Source organism: Nannospalax galili, unplaced genomic scaffold, assembly GCF_000622305.1.
Source record: "Nannospalax galili isolate Female #2095 unplaced genomic scaffold, S.galili_v1.0 scaffold388, whole genome shotgun sequence".
Taxonomy (NCBI): domain Eukaryota; kingdom Metazoa; phylum Chordata; class Mammalia; order Rodentia; family Spalacidae; genus Nannospalax; species Nannospalax galili.
The window spans coordinates 539441-563032 of record NW_008360304.1 but is presented as its reverse complement, the minus strand read 5'-3'; the positions used below and the strand labels follow the sequence as shown (position 1 = coordinate 563032).

At 40.9% G+C, this 23592-nt stretch overlaps 1 protein-coding gene across 4 annotated transcripts in view; it reads left to right on the top strand.

Annotated features, from left to right (window-relative positions):
- Ift88 (intraflagellar transport 88) overlaps positions 1–23592 on the top strand; it is a 130326-nt gene that overhangs the window by 101400 nt on the left and 5334 nt on the right. For 2 of the 4 annotated variants that reach the window (XM_008824332.3, XM_008824333.3), the window contains exon 24: positions 11523–11589. The exons of 1 other annotated variant lie outside the window; for it this stretch is intronic. In XM_008824332.3, the coding sequence (XP_008822554.1) occupies positions 11523–11589 (67 nt within the window). Of the gene's footprint in view, positions 1–1806; positions 1903–11522; positions 11590–23592 lie in introns of those variants that run through there. One more of the 4 variants, XM_029559258.1, reaches the window with a different exon arrangement.

Sequence of the window (23592 nt, the reverse complement as noted above, 5' to 3'; positions counted from 1 at the left end):
CTTCAGTCTGGTGATTGTTTCCTTGCTGTGGAGAATCCTTTAAATCTCATGCATTCCCCTTCATCAATATAGCTAAAAGGAACCCTTTTTAGACAGTCCTTCCCCATGCCGATATTTTGACGTGTTTTCCTCTTGCAGTTAGCATTTCAGATCTTACATTAAGGTCTTCAATCCATTTTGAATTGATTTTGGTTTTGTTTTTGTTTTTTGGAGACAGGATATCCCTGTAGCCCCAGCTGACTTGGAATTTGCCATGTAGGCAGACCTGCCTCCGCCTCCCAAGTGCTGGGATGAAAGGCATGTGCCACCACACCTGGCTTTGAATTGATTTTTTAAATATTTTATTCATCATTTTTATTTTATGCATATGAGTGTATTGTCTGCATGTGTGTAGGTGCATCTGTGTCGTGCAATGCCCAAGGAGGTAAGTAGAGAGCATCAGATCCCCTGGAACTGGAGTTACAGACAGTGGTTAGCTGCCATGTGGGTGCTGGGAATCAAACCTGGGTTCTCTAGAAGAGCATCCAGTGCTCTTAACCACTAAGTCATCTCTCCAGCCCCTTGATTTTTTTTTATACAGAGTAAGATATATAGATCTAATTTCATTCTTTTACATGTGAATAACCAGTGTTCCCAGCATCATTTGCTGAAGAGACTCTCTTTCTCCAATGTATGTTTTGGCATCTTTGTAAAAAATTAGGTGTATGTAAAGAATGAGGTGTTTGCGTGTTTATTTACAGGGTCCTATATACAGGACCCTATCTCACTTGTACATAAATGTTTTTGTGCTAGTACCACAGAAGTTTTGTTAATGCTGATCTGTAGTAGAATTTGAAATGAGATATTGTGGTACTTAGGACATTGCTCTTTCTAGTTAAAATTGCTTTGGCTACTTGTGATCTCTTGTTCTTCCATGTGAATTTTAGAATTGTTTTTCTAGTTTTGTACAGAATGTCATTGGAATCTTTTTCATATTTTATTATTATTATTTATTTATTTTTATTTTATTTTTATGAGTGTATTACCTGCATGTAGGTAAGTGCACCCGTGTTGTGCAATGCCCGTGGAGGACAGAAGAGACTGCCAGATCCCCTGGAATTGGCGTTACAGACAGTTGTCAGCTGCCATGTGGGTGCTGGGAATCGAACCCAGGTCCTCTGCAAGAGCAGTCAGTGCTCTTAACCACTGAGCCATCCCTCTAGCCCTGGGAATGTCATCGGAATCTTAATGGAGATTCCATTGGCTCTATAGATCCATCTGTACAGCCATTTTCATAATATTCAGTCTGCCAGTCCATGAGCTTGGGTAGTTTTCCCATATTTTAATGTCTTAAATTTCTTTTGTGTTTTAAAGAATTCATTTTAGAAGTCTTTTATTTCCTTAGTTTATTTCTAGGTATTCTTTTTTTTAAAGCTAGTGTGAATGGGATTTTTCCCCCTTATTTCTTTCTTGAAAAATTCATTATTGGCAAATAGAAAAGTTACTGGGTTTTATACATCAATTTTGTATCCTGCTACACTGCTGAAGATACTTATCAGATCAAAGAGTTTTCTGGTTGAGTCTTGTCGTCCTTTAAGTATAGAATTGTACTGTCTGGAAATAGGGATAATTTGATGTCTTCCTTTCCTATTTGTATCCCTTTTATTTCTCTTGTCTTTATTGCTCTAGCTAAGACTTCAGGCACTATATTGAATAGGAGCAGAGAGAGCGGCACCCCTCTTTTAGTCCTGATTTTTGTATAATGTTAGCTATAGGTTTGTTGTAAGAGACTTTTATTATGTTGAGATAAATTTCTTCTATTCCTAGGTTCAAAGTTTTTAATCATGAAGAAATCTTGAAAATTGTCTGTCCTCATCTGTTTCTTCATTGCTGTGACAAAACACTCTGACCATTACCAACTTGGGGAGGAAAGGGTTTATTCAGCTTACATCTCCCAGGTCACGGTTCATCAGGGAGCCCAAGGTAGGAACTCAGGGCAGGAACCAGGAAGCAGGAGCTGGAGCACAGGCCATGGAGAAACACCACTTACTGGCTTGCTCCCCTGGCCCCTGCTCAGCCTGCTTTCTTATGCAACACAGGCCCACCTGCCCAGGGGTGGCACCACCCACAGTGGGCTGGGCCCCCTGACATCACTCATCAAGAAGATGCCCTCAGACATGGCCACAGGCCAGTCCAATAGAGCAATTCCCCAACTGAGGCTCCCTCAACCCAGGTGTGTCAAGTTGACACTAAAGCTACCCAGCAGAATTGACCCCTTGTCAGCTTGACACACAAACATCACTATTAAACCATAACTTTCCAATTTCTGTCCCTAAGATATGATGTTAATACCACAATATAAGACAGTACAACCTCAAAAACCTCACAGTCCTTAAAAAATCCAAACACATAAAAGTTCATGGTCTCTTTTAAAATGTCTCTTAACTGTGGGTGGGCTTCTGTAAAATCCAAAACAAGTACTGTCTTATTTCAAAGGGAAGAATCAGGCACAGCTAAGCAAAACCAAAGTCCAGCAAAGTAGTTCAAGGCTGGACATCTGGGATTCACTCACGATCTTCTGCATTCCAAACGGTTCTGGCAGCTCCACTTCTCTGACTCTGCAGTCCACAGCACACACAGCTTGTCTCTTAGACCCTGGCCAGCTCCATTCCATACCTATTGCTATCCTTGGTGGTCCTACGGTGCTGGCATCTCCAAAAATCTGGGGTTGCCACTGAAACTGAAGCTACACCTTCACCAATGGCCTCTTCTTGCCTCTTCGGGTGCAAAGCCTCAGATTCTCTCCATGACCCCTTCAATCCTGGGGTCTTCACTGCAACTGAAGCTGCATTTTCACCTATGGCCTTTCCTGGCCTCTCAGAGTGCCAAGCCTCAGCTGCTGTCTGTGACCCCTTCACGCTTTCAACACCAGAACTATGCAGGAGACTTTTACACATTACCAAGTCCTGCTTCTAGCTTGAGATAGAGGCACGGGGGGACCTCTGTGTGCTGACCCTGAGGAAATACCTCCCAGAAGATTTCATTTCAGTGATGCTGGTAGCTTGTTACTTACAGCTGATTTTTCAGCCCCAGCTAACCAGCATCAATTGTCCCAGTAAAGCAAAGGTTTTACTTCAGGTTCTGGTCTCTTCTTAATCACAGCTGATTCTTCAGCCCCAACCGACCAGAACCCAATCCATAATTTCACATGAACATCCCTGATAGTCTCTGCTTCCCTTTGAAGCTTCACAAGTCAGGCCTCCATCATCTACAACTCTTTTAGCATAACTGTTCCAAGCTCCACAACAACAAACTCTGAGCACGCAATGGCTTTTCCAGCCCAAAGTTCCAAACACTTCCATAATCCTCCCAAAAACATGAAGGTCTGTCACAGCAATATCCTACTCTCTGATATCAATTTCTGTCCTAGTCTGTTTCTTCATTGCTGTGACAAAACACTCTGACCAATACCAACTTGGGGAGGAAAGAGTTTATTCAGCTTACAATTCCCAGGTCGCAGTTCATCAGGGAGCCCAAGGTAGGAACTCAGGGCAGGAACCTGGAAGCAGGAGCTGGAGCACAGGCCATGGAGGAACACCACTTACTGGCTTGCTCCCCTGGCCCCTGCTCAGCCTGCTTTCTTATGCAACACAGGCCCACCTGCCCAGGGGTGGCACCACCCATAGTGGGCTGGGCCCTTCCACATCACTCATCAAGAAGATGCCCCTCAGACATGGCCACAGGCCAGTCCAATAGAGGAAATTCCCCAACTGAGGCTCCCTCAACCCAGGTGTGTCAAGTTGACACTAAAGCTATCCAGCACATTGTCAGAGGCCTTTTTCTTTCATCTACGAAAGTAACCATGTGATTTATGTCATTATGTCTGTTTGTGTGCTGTATTATATTTATTAATTTGCATTTGTTGAACTGTCTTCACGTTTGTTGAACTGTCTTTGCATCCCTGGGATCAAACCAACTTGGTTATGATATATGGTCTTTTTAATGTGTTCTTGAGTTTTACTGTGTTCTTGCAAGTATTTTATTTATTTATTATTTTATTTTATGTATATGAGTATATTACCTGCATGTATGTAAGTGTACCCATGTCATGCAGTGTCTGCAGAGGTTAGAAGAGGGTGTCAGATCCCCTGGAACTGGAGTTATGCACAGTTGTTAGCTGCCACATGGATGCTGGAACTGAATCCAGGTCCTCTGCAAGAGCAGTCAATGCTCTTAACCACTGAGCCATCTCTCCAGCCTCAATTACAAGTATTCTATTGAGCATTTTTATGCCTATCTTTATTCATTAATGAAGCTGTTTTATAGTGCTCTTTCTTGGTTTTTGTTTGTTTTTGTTTCGTTTTTTGTTATCATTTTGTTTTTTGTTTTGTTCTGTTTTGCTGTTTTGGTTTTGGTCCTGTCTTTATCCAGTGTTGGAATTAAAGTCATTCCAGCTTTGTAGAATGAGTTTGGTAGTATCCTTTCTCTTTCTACTTTATAGAACAATATGAGTGCAATGGTATTAGCTCTTCTTTAAATATATGGTAGAACTGGCAGTGAATCAATCCAGTCTTGGGTCTTCTTCTTGAGAAACTATTCTTCTACTTTTAATGTCATTGTAGGTTATGGATCTGTTTAAGTTATTTCTATCCCTCTTGATTTTGATAGATCATATGTGTCTAGGAATTTATCAAATTCTTTTAGATTTTTCAGTTTTGGGGAATGTAAATTTTCTTTTTTTTTTTAATTTTATGAGTGTTTTGCCTGTGTGTATGTAGATGCACCTCTGTTATGCAGTGCCTACGGTGACCAGAAGAGGGCTTGGATCCCCTGTAGCTGAAGTTACAGATGAGTTGTTAGCTGCCAGGTTTGTGCTGGGAACCAAACTCCAGTCCTTTGCAAGAACATCCAGTGTTCTCAACTACCTAGCCATCTCTCCAGCTCCTGGAATGTACATTTTCAGTGTATTCCTTAACAGTTCCCTGAATTTCACTGGAATCTGTAGTTACTGCACTTTTTTTCATCTCTTATTTTATTAATTTGAGTCTTCTCTCCATTTGATTAGATTGGCTAGGGGTTTTCAATCTTGGTTGTTTTTTTTTTTTTTTGGTTTTTTTTTTTTTTTTTTTTTTTTAGAACGTCTCCCTGTAGCCCCAGCTGTCCTGGAACTCACTATGTAGACCAGGCTGGCCTTGAACTCACAGAGATCTGCCTGCCTCTGCCTCCCAAGTGCTGGGACTACATGCGTGCACCACCACACCCGGCATTTTTTTTTAACTTTTAAAAAAACTTTATCGAGACTTTCATACATGCATGTGTTTTGATCAAATCCACGCCCACTCCCTCCCCTCCAACACCTCCCATATCTCCCCATCACTTTTTTCTGACTTCATGTACCCTTTCTTTCTTTCTTACTTACTTTCTTTCTTTTTCTTTCTCCTTCCTTCCTTCCTCCCTCCCTCCCTCCCTCCCTCCCTCCTTCCTTCCTTCCTTCCTCCCTACTTTTTTAATGGGGATTTTTGCTACTCTAACATTTCTCCCTCTGAAGAGGTAACCCCAAAATCTTTTAGGGATTAGACAAGAGCTCCCAAATACTTTTGAATTTTTTGGCCTTTGGAACAGAGTATGTTGCTAAGAGGCCCACAGACATTTTGACTTTTAGCCAAGAAACTGACTACTTTTCTTTGGGGTCTTTTTTACCCTGACTGCCTAGTCAATTCCTACCTCCTATTCTTATCACACCATACTTTGAAGAGGTTACCCAAATTGCTGATAGCAAACTGGGATGCAGACCACCCTGGCTTCTTCCCTGCTCAACAGGGACACAGGGTGAGGCAATTGGGGTAACCCTTCAGTGGTTCTATCTAAAAGACTCCAAAATTGTATAACTTATCTATAGGGAGAAAAGAAAAGTCCTTGACTGGTGAATAGGAGATGTGAAGGAGAAGTAAAGGTAAGAGTAGTTAGCATTACAAGTTCTAGACAGGGACCAGAAAAAAGTCAAAACAGGGCAAATTTCAACTGTTCATATCAGAGTCCATTGTGATTTCTTGACGAGAGTTTCCAAAAGCATCCTTCTATTGGGTTCCTCCTCATTTTTCTTTTGTCTGCCAAGGCCGGACTCAAGAGTGATGGACTCAGGATTTGTTTTCAGGCACTTTGGCAGGTATTGGGGTGGCTAGAATCAGTGTCAGTTCCCTCTCAAAGGCTTCTAGATAGGGGAAGAAAACAAATTTAGTCATCATTTTAGAACAATAGTAGGTTGTCTCCCTTAGCTACAGGTGGGCACCACAGTATTGGAGACCAAGATTTGAAGTCTTACATCTGAGCAGCACTTTCTGCTTAGAAACGAAATCATCAATGAGAAATAATTGCCTAAATAACATTTTATATGGACTTAAGCCTAATGCCTGGGACGTTTAATCCCTTGAACTCTTAAAGAAATATATTGATCACTTTAGTCTTTGGTTATATTTTGGTTGTTTTTTTTTTCTTTTAAAGAATCGACTCTTTGTTTGATTCTATGTATTGCTCTCTTAATCTTCATTTCACCAATTTCTTCCCTTATCTTATTTGTTACCATCTACTGTTTGGTTTTTTTCCAATATTTTTATTTATAATTTTCATTTTTCAAAAATAGGATTTAGCTCTAATTTTCTTGGGCATAGTTTTGCACTGATAATGTTCAGTTTTCTCTTTGTTTTTTAAAATATCTTCATTTATTATTTTTATTTTTAGTGTATTAGTGTATTGCCTACATGTATGTGAGTGCACCAGTGTTGTGCAGTGCCGCAGAGGTCAGAAGAGGTTGTCAGATTCCCCTGGAACTGGAGTTAAGGATGGTTCGAAGCCTCCATGTGGGTGCTGGGAATCAAACCCGGGTCCTCTCCAAGAGCAGTCAGTGCTCTTAACTGCTGAGCCATCTCTCCAGCCTCTGCTGTTTGGATTTTAACTTAGTTTTATTTCTCTAAGACGTTGAGGTACATCATTAGGTTATTTATTTCATAGCTCTCTAATTTTCTGAATTAAAAAATATTATGTATGTACATGATATGGAAGGGAGGGGCATGCATGTTACAGTGTGCATGTGGAAGTCAAAGGAGTCTGATGGAATTGGTTCTCTGCTTCTACCTTTACATGGGTTCAACCTCGGGTCATCAGGTTTGTGGGGGCAAGTGCTTTTGCTCCATGCTGTACACTTTCCTATTAGAACTACCTTAGCTATAATTAGTTTCAACCCACCCCCCTTATTTACTCAATAACCTACTGGTCACTCAAAGTATATTTTTCAGTATCCAACTATTTGTGTGTTTTCTAAGGTGTCTCTTGCTATTGATTTCTAGTTTTATTCACTGTTATCCAAATGATACAAGGCACCATTTGATTCTTTTGTTACTATTAAGACTTGCTTTGTAGCCTAGAATATAATCTGCTTTAGGGAATAGTCCATGGGCTGTTGAGAAGAATGTTTATTCCATATCCATTGGATGGAATATTCTGTAGATATTTTAAGTCCATTTAGTCAATGGTGTAGTTCACCTCTCCTGTTTCTTGGTTGGTGTTTGTTTCAATGAGAAGAATGGAGTATTAAAGTTACTCACTACTGTTATAATGTTTCAGGGCCTATCTGACCTTTTATTGATTATTTTTATGAAACTGGGAGTTCCAACATTCAGTGCATACATATTTACAATTATTACATCTTCGTGAGTTGTTTCCTTTATTAATGCGTAGTGACCTTCTTTGTGTCCTTTAATTTTGCTTTGAAGTCTACTTATCAGATATCAGAATAACTATACCAGCTTTTTTTCAGCTTCTGTTTGCTTAAAATTGATTTCTGTCTTTGACTTTTAGTCTATGGCTGCCAGTGAATTGAGTTCAAGACAGAAGATAATTGAATCTTGTTATTTTACTTTTAAAATTTTTTACATGTATGAGTATACATATTGCTTGCATGTAGGTAAGTACACCCATGTCATGCAATGCCCACAGAGGTCAGAAGAGGGCGTTGGATCCCTGGAACTGGAATTATGGGTGGTTGTTAGCTGCCATGTGGGTGCTGGGAATCAGACCTGGGTCCTCTGCAAGAGCAGTCAGTGTTCTTAACCCCTGAGCCATTTCTCCAGTTCCAAGTCTTGTTTTTTAATCCGTTCAGTTAACTTGCATCTTTTTATTGCTAAGTCGAAGCTGTTTACATTTATCATTATTATTGAGGGTAGTTTACTAATTCCTACAATTTTGTTGATTATTTTTCTTGTCAGTTGGAGTATGAGTATTGTTTGTTCTTTACTTTCTCCCTTATTGGTATGGAGGGTTTCTAGTTTACGGTGTTGGACACAATAGATTCCTTCCTAGCTCTCCTTTGTCCATCTGTTCCTCTCATAAAGTTTACTCTTTCCTGTAATCTCATGATTAAGACTTTCTTCCTCTCTTTACTTTAAATATTTTTTGCATTGCTGGCTTGGTAATCATGAACTGCCTTATTTTGTGCTTGTCTTGAAACATCCATATTTCTCCATCAATTGTAAAAGATAGCTTTGCTCTATATAGCAATCTTTGTTGCCAGTTACTTACTTTCAGGCTTGAAATACATCATTCCATTCTTTCTTGGCTTTTAAGGTTGCTGATGAGAGATGTGATGTTCTGATGTTGTTTGCCTTTGTAGGTAAGTAGGAATTTTTCCCGTACAGCTTTTAATATTGTTTCTTTGCTTTGCACCTGGCAAATTTTCTGCTAAAATTTCATTGACTAGAGTCATCTCTTGATCATATCCAGCGTTACTGGATATTGTTGACATGCTTGTTTTGTTTTGTATATGAATGTTTGAATAGAGTATTTCCTCAGTCTTGTCCTCCGTCCCTTAAATTCTTTCTTCTGCTTGGCCAGGTATATTGGTGATGCTTTCCACTGTGGTTTTTATTTGACTTAATGAGTCTTTAATTTCCCAGATTTCTTTTTTCCCTAAAATCTCAGTTTCCTTGCTGAATTTCTCTTCCATATTTCTGAGTTTTTAATTTTCCTTTTTTTTTTCCTTTTTCCTTTTTTTCCCTTTTTCTTTCTCTGAGAGTCTTACTCTATAGCTCAGGCTGGCCTAAAACTCATGATCTCCCTACCTCAACTTTTTGAGTGCTAGGATCAGAAGTATATACCAGGGCACCTAGTCTTTTTTTTTTTTTTTTTTTTTTTTTTTTTATTACATTAACTTAAAGTGGAAAACCTCTGCTCCGCTTATGTAATATTTGAAAATCACAGTGTCCCTGGCAGAAATTTCAAATTGATGCTGCCAGCTGGGTCCTTGTATTCAGCTGCAGTTCAGTACTTAACCAGCAGGTAATGGTGCTTGCTGTCAAGTCTGACAACCTGAATTATTTGATTCCTGGGACCCACATGATATAAGGAGAGAACTGATTACTACAAATTGTCCTCTGGTCTGTACACATGTGCTGTGGTATGCACACACACACACACACACACACACACACACACACACTAAATAAACATAAAAAATATTTTTAAAACATTGCAAAAAAGAATCTCAGGATGAGTAATTATGAAGCAAAGTTATTGAGCTTATTGATTTCTGTTTAGAAAGACAAGATGAACTTGAAGAGACTCAAGTTCAGGCTTTAGGAGAGGAGCTCATTAGAGGAAGTCCGTGTACTGGTGTATTCCTTTTTCTTCTCCAGACTTCTGTCTTTGGAAAGGGGACTATTTCTTATACACACTGTTCAGTCAGGCTCACAGCAGGACAAAGGAGTGCTACTAAAGAGGAAAACGTAACTCAAGGGGATCTTTAAACTTTCAACAGAAGGAAGTTGAACTTAAGGCATAATTCATCAGCCATTTTAACAGTCTCATTTGTGATGTTTCTCAGAAGGCAGGGACAGTTCTTTTTGCAGGTGTTCTGGTTGTTTACATTGAAAACTTGTGTATTTATATCTGCTAACAGGAGACAAGAATCAGAACCAGGAGAGTGCAGGTGGGGTGTCTCCCTTTCTTGTGTCCTCTGTGTCTTAACTAGCTGTCCTGCCTTAGTATATTTTAGGAAAGTATTTCATTTTACATAAATGAGTCTTTAATTATTGAAAGAAATTCTTTTTCCTTCCTAGCAGACCAATGTCAATACCCTCAGTCATAACCTGATAATTATAAATGTTTGAGAAGATGTCAAGACTCCAAGGATAAACAGTTTGCTCTTAAACAAATATGAGACAAAGTTTATATTATTGAAAGTCTAAATAAAATATCTATACTAAGAAGTATAAATCGTATTATAAATATGGAAAGCTGTCTATATCTGTTCAATAACATCTCTGTCTCTATAATGAACCTTTATACATATGAAAATCTAATAGTGTGCATTTGGACATATTCAGCATTAACACAGAAGATTTTAGGCAAAAACACAAAAGAATTGTATAACATGGATTTAAGAGTATCTTAGCTTTCTGTGCAAGCATGAGGACCTGAGTTTGATACCCAGCCACATAAAAACCTGGGCATGGCACATATGTGTAATCTCAGCACTAGGGCGGCAGAGACAAGAGGATCTCTAGAGCTTGCTGACCAGCCAGTGTAGCCAAATCACTAAGTTCCAGGTTCAGTGAGATACCCTGTCTCAAAAATTAAGGTAGAAAGCAACTGAAGAAGATATCCAGTGTTGACCTCTGACCTCATGCTTTCTCTCTCTCTCTCTCTCTCTCTCTCTCTCTCTCTCTCTCTCTCTCTCTCTCTCTCTCTAGCGTGCACGCACACAGAGTCATAGTCACACCTTAGAGATACTTATTATGCTTTAAGGATGGTTAGGATTGCAGAAAGTAAACTGTTGGACCAAACTTAGGTATTTTGTGAGAATTTAAAAATGCTTTTATTTTAGAAGTTAAATGTCAAATTATCTTTTTATTTATTTTTACTCCCAGATGGACTGGGTTAAACCATTATAGATTAGGACTAAGATAGGAAGTGGCCTTTTGTATGTAACCTCTTCTCTTCCATTTCTTTCTCAAACTGTTATGTTTAAGTCCTTAACCTTCACATCAAGAAAATGCTGTTTGAGGGTTTGGAAAAATGGCTTAGCAGTTAAGAGCACGTACTGCTCTTGCAGAGGACCTGAGTTCAGTTCCCAGAAGCCATGTTAGGCAGCTCACACCTGCCTGTAACTCCAGCTCCAGGGGAAATCCAAAGCGTCTGGCCTCCACAGGCACCTACACTCATGTGTATATACATCCCCCCATATACATACACATAAAAAGTAACTTTTTTAGAAAAAGAAAATGCTGTTTGGTTTTTGAATTACTTATGTATGAGCAGGTTACAGTGTGCTTTTGAATGAAAGGCCATTTGTGTATTCTGTAGGATTCTTGGAGGGCAGGCTTACTTCCAAAAGGACTCTTGTCTTTTTTCCTGTTGAATCAGCTCTTGGGTAGTGATGAGTAAGTCTTAAGGGTTACATAGTAATGTTAGCTTTAGATTCACCCTTTGGCTATATTCAGTTTCGAAGGCCTATCACTTATTCTTCTAAATGTGTATTCTTATTGCTTTAGCGCATAAAGTCGGGCAGAGACAGCAGTGGGGGTGCTCGCAACAAACAAGAGGGGAGTGCTGGCAGTGGTAAGTGTTTGCTGTGCCCTGGAACTGGTATGACAGATTTCTTGTACATGGACTTTTAGAAACATTGAAATAATCCACAAGTGTCCTTTCTATGTTTGTTTGTTTTATGCACAGTAAAACCTCACTTCTAATTTAGTTCTGATAGATATATGAGTGTTTTGTAAATGTTACCATGTCTTAGTTCTTAAATTCCATACCTGTTCCTGCTCATTGATTAATTAAATTAAGATTGGATAATATCATAGATGGGCATGTGAATGAGGTTTCACTGTGCTATGTTTTAAATTTTTCTATTCAAAGGACTTACCATGAGAAGTAGAGTGGTCTCAGAGAATGCCAGCTGCTCAGATCTTTGGTCTGGCTTGCGGCTCCACGATAGTCTAGCAAGGATGAAACATGATTCAAGTCTTGGTTGCAACCAATTCAAGTCTTGGCCTGTGAGCCAGCCATAAAAATACTTTAAGTTCTTGGCATCTCTAAAATTCCTTGATTCTGACTCCTTGTGGCATCATTTATTAATAAAATGTTTTAGTAACTTCTATTCCTTTTCCCCATCAGCCACAATCAACCATCTTTCTCAACTTCTGTCAGGTGATAGTAGAAATTAGGTGATTTTTAAAGAAATTAATTGCCTTTAATCCCAGCACTCAGGAGGCAGAGGCAATCAGATCTCTGTGAGTTCCAGGCTAGCCTGGTCTACATATTGAGTTCCAGGCCAGCTGGGGCTACAAGGAGACCTTGTCTCAAAAAAGACCAAAAAGGAAAAAAAAGGTAATTGAAACATATAAATTCCAAGCCAAACTGGGATCTTTGATAATACCTGTATATTCTATCCTCTCTGCACTCAGCTCTGTTCTGCATATGACCCCGCTCTGGCTAGCGAACCAGCAGTGTTCTGTTGTAGCTGTTCTGATCCAAGAACATGACAGTGACAGATGGGGGCGAATAGGATGTGGTCCCTGCAGGCAAGGCAGTTAGCATGCAGTTGGAAAGACAGATGCACAAGTTCGAATGCCACTGCCAGTGATGCCCCCATTGAGAATGCACACAGACTTTCTTTCCAGAGGATTGAAAACTGCACTGAAGACCAAGATTCTGTCTTGAATTCAAAGCTCTACTTTGCTAAATATGTTTAGGCAGTTACAGATATCAGTGGCATATGGCCCTAACTAGATAGCTTTGTTCCTCAAAACCAGGCCAGCTTCTCCAGCTAAGCCTCCTGGACTGTTTCTCCTTGGGCCACAGGAATCAGGACAGCATTTGAGAGGTGAGGGGAAGAAGTGTTTTGAGCCCAAGTCTCAGGAGCACCAAAGGCCATTTGCCACATCAGAGTGTAGTGGTCCCCTGTCCTCAGACTCTCATGGTCTTGATGAACAATACTGTTTTCTTACTGTTCCCCAACCCCCAGATACCTCCTTACTTCTGCCACACCCTCCCAAACTCCTGCTTTAGAGAACCCATCTGACCCCCTGGGGTTGGACTGAGCTGAGTCTTGGTTTTGTTAAATCCAGCCCAGAGGTTTTTCATTCACTGGAGGCAGCTGTAAGGTCCATGAGCCCCCATCCAGAAGCTCTGAATTGAGTAAGTTATGGAACCCAGAACTTAATATGAAGTGTTAGCCGTGTATCCTGAATAGCCATGCCTAACACCTCACAGTCAAGCATGGCATTCTTAATCCAGTGTCACATATAAATAACCCCACCAAAGAGAATGAAAGATGACATTGCTTCTAGTTTTAGACCCAAGAAGTTTATGTAATGCCATCTGAAAACCTGGTTTTCACAGCTTTTGGAATTTTGAACTATAGGTGAGAGATTGAGGGTCTACACCAAAAAATGTTATTAGACACCGCATTTTGCATCCACTAAAAGAAATTCCTAAGCCAGGCCAGGAGGTATACACCTGTGATCTCAGCCCCCAGGATGATCTGAAGTTCTAGGCAAGCATGGACTATATAGCAGGACCCAACCCCAGACAACAAGAAGAACTCTATAAGTTTCCTCAAACCAAAATGATGCTGTTTAATCATAGGAAGCAGGAATTGTGATGTGAGCTCATTTAAAATGGAGTGTCCCCATAAGGAGTAATTGTCATGAGTAACCTTTAGAAAAGCAGTCATTGTACATTAAAGTTCTACCACCAAACCAGGTGAGGTGGCTCCCACCTGTAATCACTTGGAGGCTGAGGCAGGAGGATCATCAGTATCATCATCACAAATTCGAAGTCAGTATGGACTACATAGTGAGTTCTAGGGCTGCCTGAGCTACAGAGTAAGACCCTGTCTTAAAAAACTAAATGCAGGGCTGGAGAGATGGCTCAGCGCTTAAGAGCACTGACTGCTCTTGCAGAGGACCCGGGTTCAATTCCCAGCACCCACATGGCAGCTACGAACTGTCCTTAACTCCAGTTCCAGGGGAATCCAAAACACTCTTCTGACCTCTGCAGCATTGCACAACACACGTGCACTTACATGCAGGCAACTCACTCATACATATAAAATAAAATTAAACAAAATATTTTTTTTAAAAAAAAATAAATTCAAAACAAAAAATTTCTAACACCAGCTTTACCAAACTCTGAGGACCCAACACCTCTCTGAAAACCTTAAGTTCAGAATAAAGATCTAGCCTGTTTCTAAGTTTGACTACCTACATTCAGTTTTCAGAGCTTCTTGTTCATTTGTAAACTTGTAAAATCCCTCTGGAAGCCCTCAGTCTCTTGGGTTCTATGTGCTAAGAGCCTGCCTTAGGTCCATGAAAGACTGCTGCAGCCTGAGGAAGCGCTGGGGAGACAGTGCAGCCTCAGGAACATGGACTGAGGCCCCTGGAAAGTCTCCCCCAGGGCTCCTAGCAGTCTACTGGAAGACTGCTTAGCCTCCCTGGTGGCCTTTCTACCTTAAACCCTGGTAGTCAAGGCCAGTGGGAGAGGGATGCCTGTGTGTAGAAGAGGACTTTCTGAAGCTCCCCACCTCCCCACTGCTCTGCTGCCAGTTTTAATCGATTTTCCTTTCGCCCATCCAGTCCATTTCAAGCCAACACAAATACTGCTAGTGCACAAGTGAGCTTTATGCTCACACAAAGGTGTTCCAAGGAGAAACTGTGCTGGTGAGGCACTTCCCAAGCAGTTTCAGGTTGCCTGGTTTGCTTGGCACCAGTTTAAACAACCAAATAGGCCTTTACCCGGGGCTTGTTTTTTGTTCTTTCTTCTAGCATTTTCCTTTTTGTTCCTTATTTTCTGACATTCCAAATATGTCTCCCCTGACTTTCTCACTTCATTCTGCCTTGGGTGAGCACCTCTTGTCAGCATCCACCCTGAAGTCAGAATCAACCGGCTGTGGCTACCTTCTTCTGCCTTTTGCTTTGGGAATCCTGTTTCCCTCCCCCACCTCCCCACAACCTCTAACCCACTGTGGGAACACCCTGTCTCTGGGTGCTCTCCCTTCCCTTTTCCCACTTAGGAATTCTTAGTATCAGCTGGCAGGGAAAGAGCCCTTCTCTCTGTCTTCATCTCTAACCTGTCAAGCCTCACCGTACTTTCCAGCCTGAAAGTATTGGGCCTCTGTCTGAGTTAGGGCCACAGATTAGATGGTGAAGAGTTTTTAATAGGAATCCACACAAAGCCTGCCTTAAGTAGGTTTAAGTATAATATGTTAAAAACAAATGCAGGGCCTCCTGCTAGACTTTGAAAGTCTTATTGAGAAGAACATGAAGAACTTTAGTGTGTCAGAATTGCTGGTTTTTATAGCATAATTGTTTGGGAAGTGCTGTAGGCCCCTGAGTACCCTGGGTTTGTTGTTTGGGGTTTGTGTGTATAAATCAGACTAATCTCACTGAGGCCTCACTTATTATTTTTTTATTATCTTTAAGTGTATGCGTATATTGCCTGCTCATATGTAAGTGCATCCATATCGTGCAGCACCTGTGGAGGTCAGAAGAGGGTGTCAGATCCCTTGGAACTGGAGTTAGGGATGGTTGTTAGCCACCATGTTGATGCTGGGAACTGAACCCAGGTCCTCTGAAAGACCCGCCTGTGCTCTTAACCACTGAGCCATCTCTCCAGCTCCACTGCAGCCTCTCCACAGAACTTTAGCTCCCTCTCCACAGTAGTTCCTAGACTCAGAATCATCTGTAAGCCTTGTTAGGCTGCTGAAAGCTCCCCCAGAGTTTCACAACCATGTCAAGTTGACAAGCTTCGAGCTCCACTGCTGCGGCAGCCCTGGCCCATGCTGGAAAAACCATGGCTCCACTTTGAGTTAATGCCAAGATTCATTGTGATACAGCTTACAGGAAAAGTCACTTCTGCTCTTACCACCATAGCCAATTCCTGGTATGTGACAATAGGGTCATCCAGCCTGCAGTCTCACCCTGGCACTGTCACTCCAAGGATGTCACCTTGAAATGCTGCTTTTCAGTAGTATAGGAATTATATGGGACCATCCCCATGCTGTCTGGCACATCCTTGTTCCTCAGTAAATGATTATCTTAGTCTTGTTATTATGGTGTTTTTGAGACAAACGTGCTATAGTAACCCCAGCTAACCTCAAACTTGCAGCTGTCCTATTGCCTCAGTTTCCCAAGTACCAGGGCCACAGGCATGCCTCAATTTTCACAGAATTAATTAAAAAGAAGTAAACGTAAGATTGACTACTTGAAGTAAAAATGCATTGCTCTTCTACAAGCAGGGTTTAGGATCTAGGTTTAGCAACTCACCGATAAGCAAAAAGTTTTCAATCAAGCTACAGTGAACACCAGCATCCAAAGTCAGACTGATGTATACTCTGCAATCTCAAAGTTTTGATGGTCCCAGTAGTTTGTTCTCCCCAGAAACTAAGGAGGAGAATAACCCCAATTTTGCCTAGTGTGTGGCTACATGTAAGAGGCCAGGAAATGATCTGGACACTTGTGCTTCTCATGTGTATCTGTCCTCAAGACACAAAAGCACCTCCTTCCACACATTTTCTTTCTTGCCGTGGATTTGTGACTTATTTTTGAGTACTGTGCTATTACTGGTCAATTTTAATTGCTTTTTTTGTTTACTCTATGTCATTTTAGTGACTTACTGTGTTTTTTAGTGTGATTTTCATGATGTCTTGCATGTGAACTCTTCTAAATGAAAATGTATCAGTTTTTTCTAAAAAAATATTTATAATGAAAATGGAAGTACTATGACTCAGTGAACAGAAATTTACTGTGCAGTCAATTTTTTTAGGAATATGTCTTTCTTAAAGTATATTATAACCCAGCTTTATTTTTTTGCCTTTAAAAGGTAAACTTTTATTTGAAGTTTATTGTCCCAAAGATAGTTTTCTTGACTAGATCACCTTTCCATTTATTTTTCTGGGTTTTGATAGTTTCACAAGTAGAAAGTAGAAAAGCTATCAGTGCCCCCAGGAAAGAAGCAACCCAGATTGTCCTGGAGCAGTCACTCCAGTCACTCCAAGGAAGTACTACAACTGAGTACAGAGCATGTCTGAGAGGGAGGGAGAGTGGGTCATACATACCACATGCGGAGAAGCCAGTCCTGCGGGGCCAGCTGGATACTATCTTTCTCTGAGTATGGTCTGGTCAATTTCAGTATCACCTCGGACAGCTCTCCACTCTGGAGACTGAGTCCCTGGTTTTTCTGGACACCTGAGTTTCTGACCATGTTGCAGAATGTGTGTTCCTCAGGGAAGCCTTCTTAGTGTAAGTATTAGAAGACAGCTTATAGAATATGTAATACCAAAGTAGCTCAGTGTTAGAATCCAGAAGAGCTGTCCAATTGGCACCCATTGTTAGGCTGCTCTACCAGGGTGCTTCGGTTTCTGACTTGGTAATCTGCAAACCTGACCAGATAATGTATAACTGACATATGGACTATGAGACATGATTGTATTCTGCCATTGTGTCATGTAAGCATCTGTGTAAGTATGTAAGTGAATGGGCATCAGGCTTAATATTAGACACTAAAGTTTGAATGTCATATGACTTTCAAATGTTTCAAAATATTCTTCACTTTTTCCCCAACCATTAAAAAAATATATGTAACCCTTTCTTAGTTTACTGAATGTGAAAAAAAGTCTGGGGCCTATAAGCTGTGGTATGCCAGACCCTGCTCAGGTTAGCTCTCTATGATGCTAATGACAAGTGGGATGGGGCAGGGGGGAAGAGTAAGTTCCCAGTATAAAACGGGATGGTTGCGGGATCAGGCATTCCATTATCAGGGGGTCCTGTGTTGTGCCAGTTTCCTTCAGTGTTAACCAAGACTTTAAAAATGCCCACGACCTTGGATGGAAATAATTTTAAAGCAGTATCAGTAATCAGTCTATAAAGTATCTGCCATGCAAGTATGAGAGGACTGAGGTTTGAGCCTCAGAACCTACATAAAAAGCAGTGCATGGTGGCACACACTTATGATCCTAGTTCTGGTGTGGTGTGATACTATTCCTGGGTAGATGTGAACAAACCTCCTCTCATCCCAGGTAGGGAAGCAATAACAGTAGGGATAATTAACGTCCACTTGGTGAACCAATGAGGTGATTTTTTGTTTTTTTGTTTTGGTTTTGGTTTTTTGTCTTTTTGAGACAGCGTCTTCCTGTAGCCCCAGTTGGCCTGGAACTCACTATGTAGACCAAGCTGGCCTCCAACTCAAAAAGATCCACCTGCCTCTGCCTCCCAAGTGCTTGGATTAAAGGTCTGTGCCAGGCTCTGAACCAATGAATTTTATTGGGGTTACTTACAGGAATATGGGTGAAGGGTTTCCTACAGGAGCAGAAATTGTTCAAAGACAGCTGCATCACCAAAGCCCACCCCAGCATGGGTGACAGCTCATGAAAACACACTGCACTATCTCTAGGCAACTCCACAGGTTGGAGAATGTCCTTTTCAGGTACCTCAGTTGATCTGAGCCTCTTCCAGGCAGCTTAGCTGGTCTTGGGGAGGGAGAGATCCAGTAAACCTTGTCAATTTCAGGGACTTTCTGGAGCCTTTGAGTTGTTTACTTCCTGAGCCTAATGAGCTTCTCTGACCACTGACTGGTTCACCTTTCCTTAGGACATCTTGCTGTTTACTGAGCTTCCCCCCAAGATGAAAGCTTTATCATGACAGCTAGAGAGGTGGAGACAGAGGGTCCCTGGCACTTGATGGCCAATGAAAGACCTCATCTTAGAAAAACAAGGTCAATGGTACCCGAGGAAGAACAACTAAGGTTGTCTTCTGGCCTCCATACAAATGTGCACATGTTCACACACACACACACACACACACACACACACACACACAGAGAGAGAGGGAGAGAGAGAGAGAGAGAGAGAGAGAGAGAGAGAGAGAGAGAGATTAAGTTAAACAGTTACATACATATTGAGTACATTAAAGTAAAAAACATTGAGAATATATGAGTGTTCAACTAGGAATAACCCTAAATTTAGGTATGATCTCTGAGGTTGTATCACCTGTGGCAGTTACTGCCTGCCCCTGCACCTGCACTGTGGAGCATCTGCCACCAGGCTTCCAGCTGATCTTGAAGGGAGAGGATTTTGTCTTCAGGAGCCCCAGAGACTTGGATCCTCTCAGAGATGCAACCAGAGTGCAGTGAGTTATAATAAGTAGGTACACAATGTGGTGTCTGTTTTTATCGGGTGACCCAAGTATGCCTTGTTTAGTGGGGATCCTTGCTCTTGTGAAGGATGGAGATACTAACCGGTGACAGAGTCTTGGACCCTGGGACTTGTGTCCTTTCAACAAGCTGTTTATTTCGAAATTCAGGTTTTTTTTTTATACATCCCAAGGAACTGGCAGTCATATGCGATATGGCAGTCACATACAAAGATTTAGGGTACAAAGAAACAGGACATATAGTCTGTTAGTTGGTGCCAGAAGGATGCTTAAACTTTTACTCAAGGTTATTAGTGCCCATCTGGTAATTTATTGGCTAGTGTTTTCTTTCTTAGAGTTAAAAGCATGATAAACTTTTAGCTTTTACCTCAAGAGTAAACCTTTAACCTGGCCTAATCTTTTAGCTAAGGATAGCTGAGTTATTTGTTCAGGACAAGGAGATGAGCTAAGGGTTGTTGACCAAGACACTTTCCCACAGAGCAGGGAGCCTGCACTTATGACCAGGCTGCTTCTCCTGCCAGTCTGTCAGTGTTCTGCAAGACAGGGGTTATCAGAGCTACTGTTTTCAGCGCCCCTCCCTTTAGCAGAGAATGCAGCCTGGACTTAGAAATTTTAGGCTCATCTCACCCTGGGGCCTGGCATCCTGGTTTCCTACACGTTTTACTCACCACATACAAAAAAATGTTTACTAAGAAGTATGCAGAAATCAATAAATGAGGAAAAATTCATGGAATGCAGGTATTTTAATTGACTGTTTGAAATGTTTTATGGATGTGACATGGAAAGAATTTACAGTAAATGCTTAAGGTAAAGGTCACCCACAGGCTGTGAAGCACCAGAGTGAGTGTTGCGTTCCCTTTCTCTTCTACTTTATGTAGAATAATTTAAGTTATGGAGCCAGAGCAAAATCTAAACTATCACTATTGATATTGAACTTGATATTGAGACAGAAGCGCTGCACTTTTTTCTTACTTTCATTACTCGTGTGAATGTGTTTTGGACTCAGTTTGGGCAATCATTGCATTTAAAGCTGATTTAAAAACTCAACCTTAGTCTAATCATTTGGAAAATTAACAAAAATGAAGTGCATTGCTTTTATGTTCTCTGTACTTTTTTTTTCCTGCTTTGAGTTTATCTAAATGATTTTCATGCTTGTGTTACCAGTGGTCAGGGTCTGAGCTGGTTGTTTCCAGGTTCTTGGCTTCTTATTTGGGAATGAAATAAAAGCCCACATAGTTTGCAGAGTAGTGAGGAAACTTTATTCACAGCAAAGTAATAGAATATTTCTGATACACTGTCAGGACTAGGAGACTACCTCAGTGAGTGTACATGGGGCTCCACGTGAGTGAGCATACATGGGGCTCTAGTTATTGTTCAAGGGTTTTTTTTTATGGCATTCAAGAGGAGGAACTGGTTACTAGAGGCAAGCCCTTTCTCACTGTATATGTCCCATCAGATTTTAATCATATGCATGTCCAATTATGCATAGGCATAATATGGTAAGTAGGGGACACACCTTGCCTAATTGCACATGCACCCCAAACCTGTCTAGGAAGGATTGGCCCATTGCCCTTGTTGCAGGACAAATAAGAAGACCCCAAGAGAGGTAAGAAGCAGGTTTATTTAGGCTGCAGAATTGGCCCAGAGATACTCCTGTCTCAAAGTTCTGAGCCCTGATTAAGGGGCGTATAGGAGTCCATATTCATAAACATTATACATATTCAAAAGCATCACAGTAAGATTTAATCTCTCTAAAGTTTAAAAGTTTCCAAAGAAGGGCGGGAAGTTGCAGGTGCTGTCTGTATCTGGGGGTGTGAAGTTCTCATCTTCAGGTGCCAAAGGTGTATCAGTTTTTTTCTGAAACCATAGACCTATCTAGCTGTGCCAACGTCCTAACCACAAACATGTCAGCTGAACTCTACTGAGAGAGACAGAAAGAAGACAAGAATTAAAATCTGTATTTTCCTTAAATCTTCCATTTGATCTTATATCACCCTTACTTCCCAGATGGTATTCTACGATGTGGGAATAGGAACTGGGCATTATCAAGAGGTTGCTAAGTAGAGTAACTTATTTTCATTGTTTAAAGCAGGTATATGTGCAGGTTTATGCACCTGGGGGGCCTCGGTTGCTAACAGATTCCTAGGTGCATTGTTCAGAGAGGGGTATGTGCAGAACCTAAGCTATTGTCTATGCTTGCCTGCTTCCTTTGGAACCATATTCTTTCTTTTTTAATATTTTATTATCTTTTGTGTATGATGTATTGCCTGCATGTAGGTAAGGTGCAGCTGTGTGGTGCAATGTTCTCAGAGGTCAGAAGAGGGCATCGGATTCCCCTGGAACTGGAGTTTAGCCAATATGTGGGTGCTCGGAATCGAACCCCAGCCATCTCTCCAGCCCCTGGAACCATATTCTTTCTAATAAGCAAAAACTGTCTCTCTTGGGAATTGAATTCTTTTTTATTTGAAGAGGACATATGGTGGAAGTTTATGTAGTAAGGCCCTTTAACTGTACTTGATTTGTTTAGTGGATCAACCTTATATTGTAAAGCTCACTGTAATACTCAAATTCTTGAGCTACAAATTGGTTACTGAGGCAGGGTGGAGTCAGGTACCAAGATCTGCTGTGAGATATCCTCCTCTTTACAGGGTCCAGAGTTCGTACCTTTTCTCAGTCTGGGGGGGGGGGGTTTCCATCATTTATTGGACCTGATTTTTACGATATGTTTTTCTATGTCCACGTGTTCCGGTGGTTCCAATATGCTTTGATAAATTTATAGTGTTTTTTACTATTGGGAATATTATTTATGTTTTTAAATGTTTTATTATTATTTTAGGTGTACGAGTGTATTGCCTGCATGTATGTGAGTGCACCCGTGTTGTGCAATGCCATGGAGGTCAGAAGAGGGTTTCGGATTCCCCTGAAACTGGAGTTAAGGACGGTTCGTAGCCACTATGTGGGTGCTGGGAATCGAACTTGGGTCCTCTGCAAGAGCAGTCAGAGCTCTTAACTGCTGAGCCATCTCTCCAGCCCAGGGAATATTATTTATTTATCAGTCTGTGTCTTGTAGGTGGTGCGTGGTACCAGGCAGGTGGTTTGTTTACATGCCCACCAAGGTGCAGAGGCCTTTGCATTCAGAATGAATTTAAATGCCACTTGTAAAACAGAGCCACTAGGGCTGAAGCGATAGCTCAGCAGTTAAGAGCACTGGCTGCTCTTTCAGAGGACCCAGGTTCAGTTCCCAGCACCCACATGGCAGGCAATACATTCATACAGAAAATCTTTTGTATGCTTTTAACCACTGAGCCATCTCTCTAGCCCCAATAAAATATTTTTCTTAATAAAAATAAAATGGAGTCACCCAGCGCAAGGCAGCACTGGAAAAACCACTGTTGTATACAGTATAGGGTAACTTAAAGCAAGACACAGACTCATCTAAACAGTTGGTGTTGGTAGTAACTGATTAGAGCCCTTGAACTCAATGACTTAGGCCTGTTTTCTCACCCAAACATATGCTAAATAACTTATTAAGCATTTTTGTGTTTCTTATTACTATAAAATTATAACAGACATCTGATTCTTGCTGGCCTTGAACTCCTTGTGTAGCCCAGGCTGGCTTCTAACTAAAGGTGTTCCTATCTAAGGATAAGCCATTGCACTTCTTTTATTTTTTAAAAGAAGTTCCATTTTCTTTCTTTTTTTTTTTCTGAGATTTTTTTTTTCCAGGCTGGCCTTGATTTCACAGAGATCTGCCTTCCTCTACCTTCTGAGTGTTGTGATTAAAAGCTTGCACCACCACACCCAGCTATTTCTTTGTGTGTGTGTGTGTGTGTACCATGTGCATGCAGGTGCCCACAAAGGCAAGAAGAGGACATTGAATCACCTGGAACTAGAATTACAGGTAGTTGTAAGCCATCCAATATGGGTGTTGGAAACCAAACCTGGGTCCTCTGCAAGAACAGGAAATGCTCTTAACTACTAAGACATTGCTCCAGTTCCCCTTTGAGCTTTTTGAGTTTAGATGCTAACAGCTTCCCCAAATTGGGGGGTTTTCAGCCATTATCTCTTCACATAAATTCATTGTCCCATTCTCTCTCTGTTGTCCTAGGGCTTGATCAAATTCACTTCTAAGTAATTCCAGCACTTGGGAGACAGAGGCAGGCAGATCCCTGTGAGTTTAAAGCCAGCCTGGTCTACAGGGAGACCTTGTACAAAAAAAAAAAAAAAAAAAAAAAAAAAAAATCACTTCTAATAAATTTTCAGTTAAGTTTTTGTATTCTTCAGCTCTACTCTGTTTTTTTTTTGTTTATTTGTTTGTTTGTTTTTTTAGTTTCCACCTCTTTGTTGATATTCCACTTTTGTTTCATCACTTTCCTGATTTTTTTTTTTTTTTTTTTTGGTTTTTTTGGTT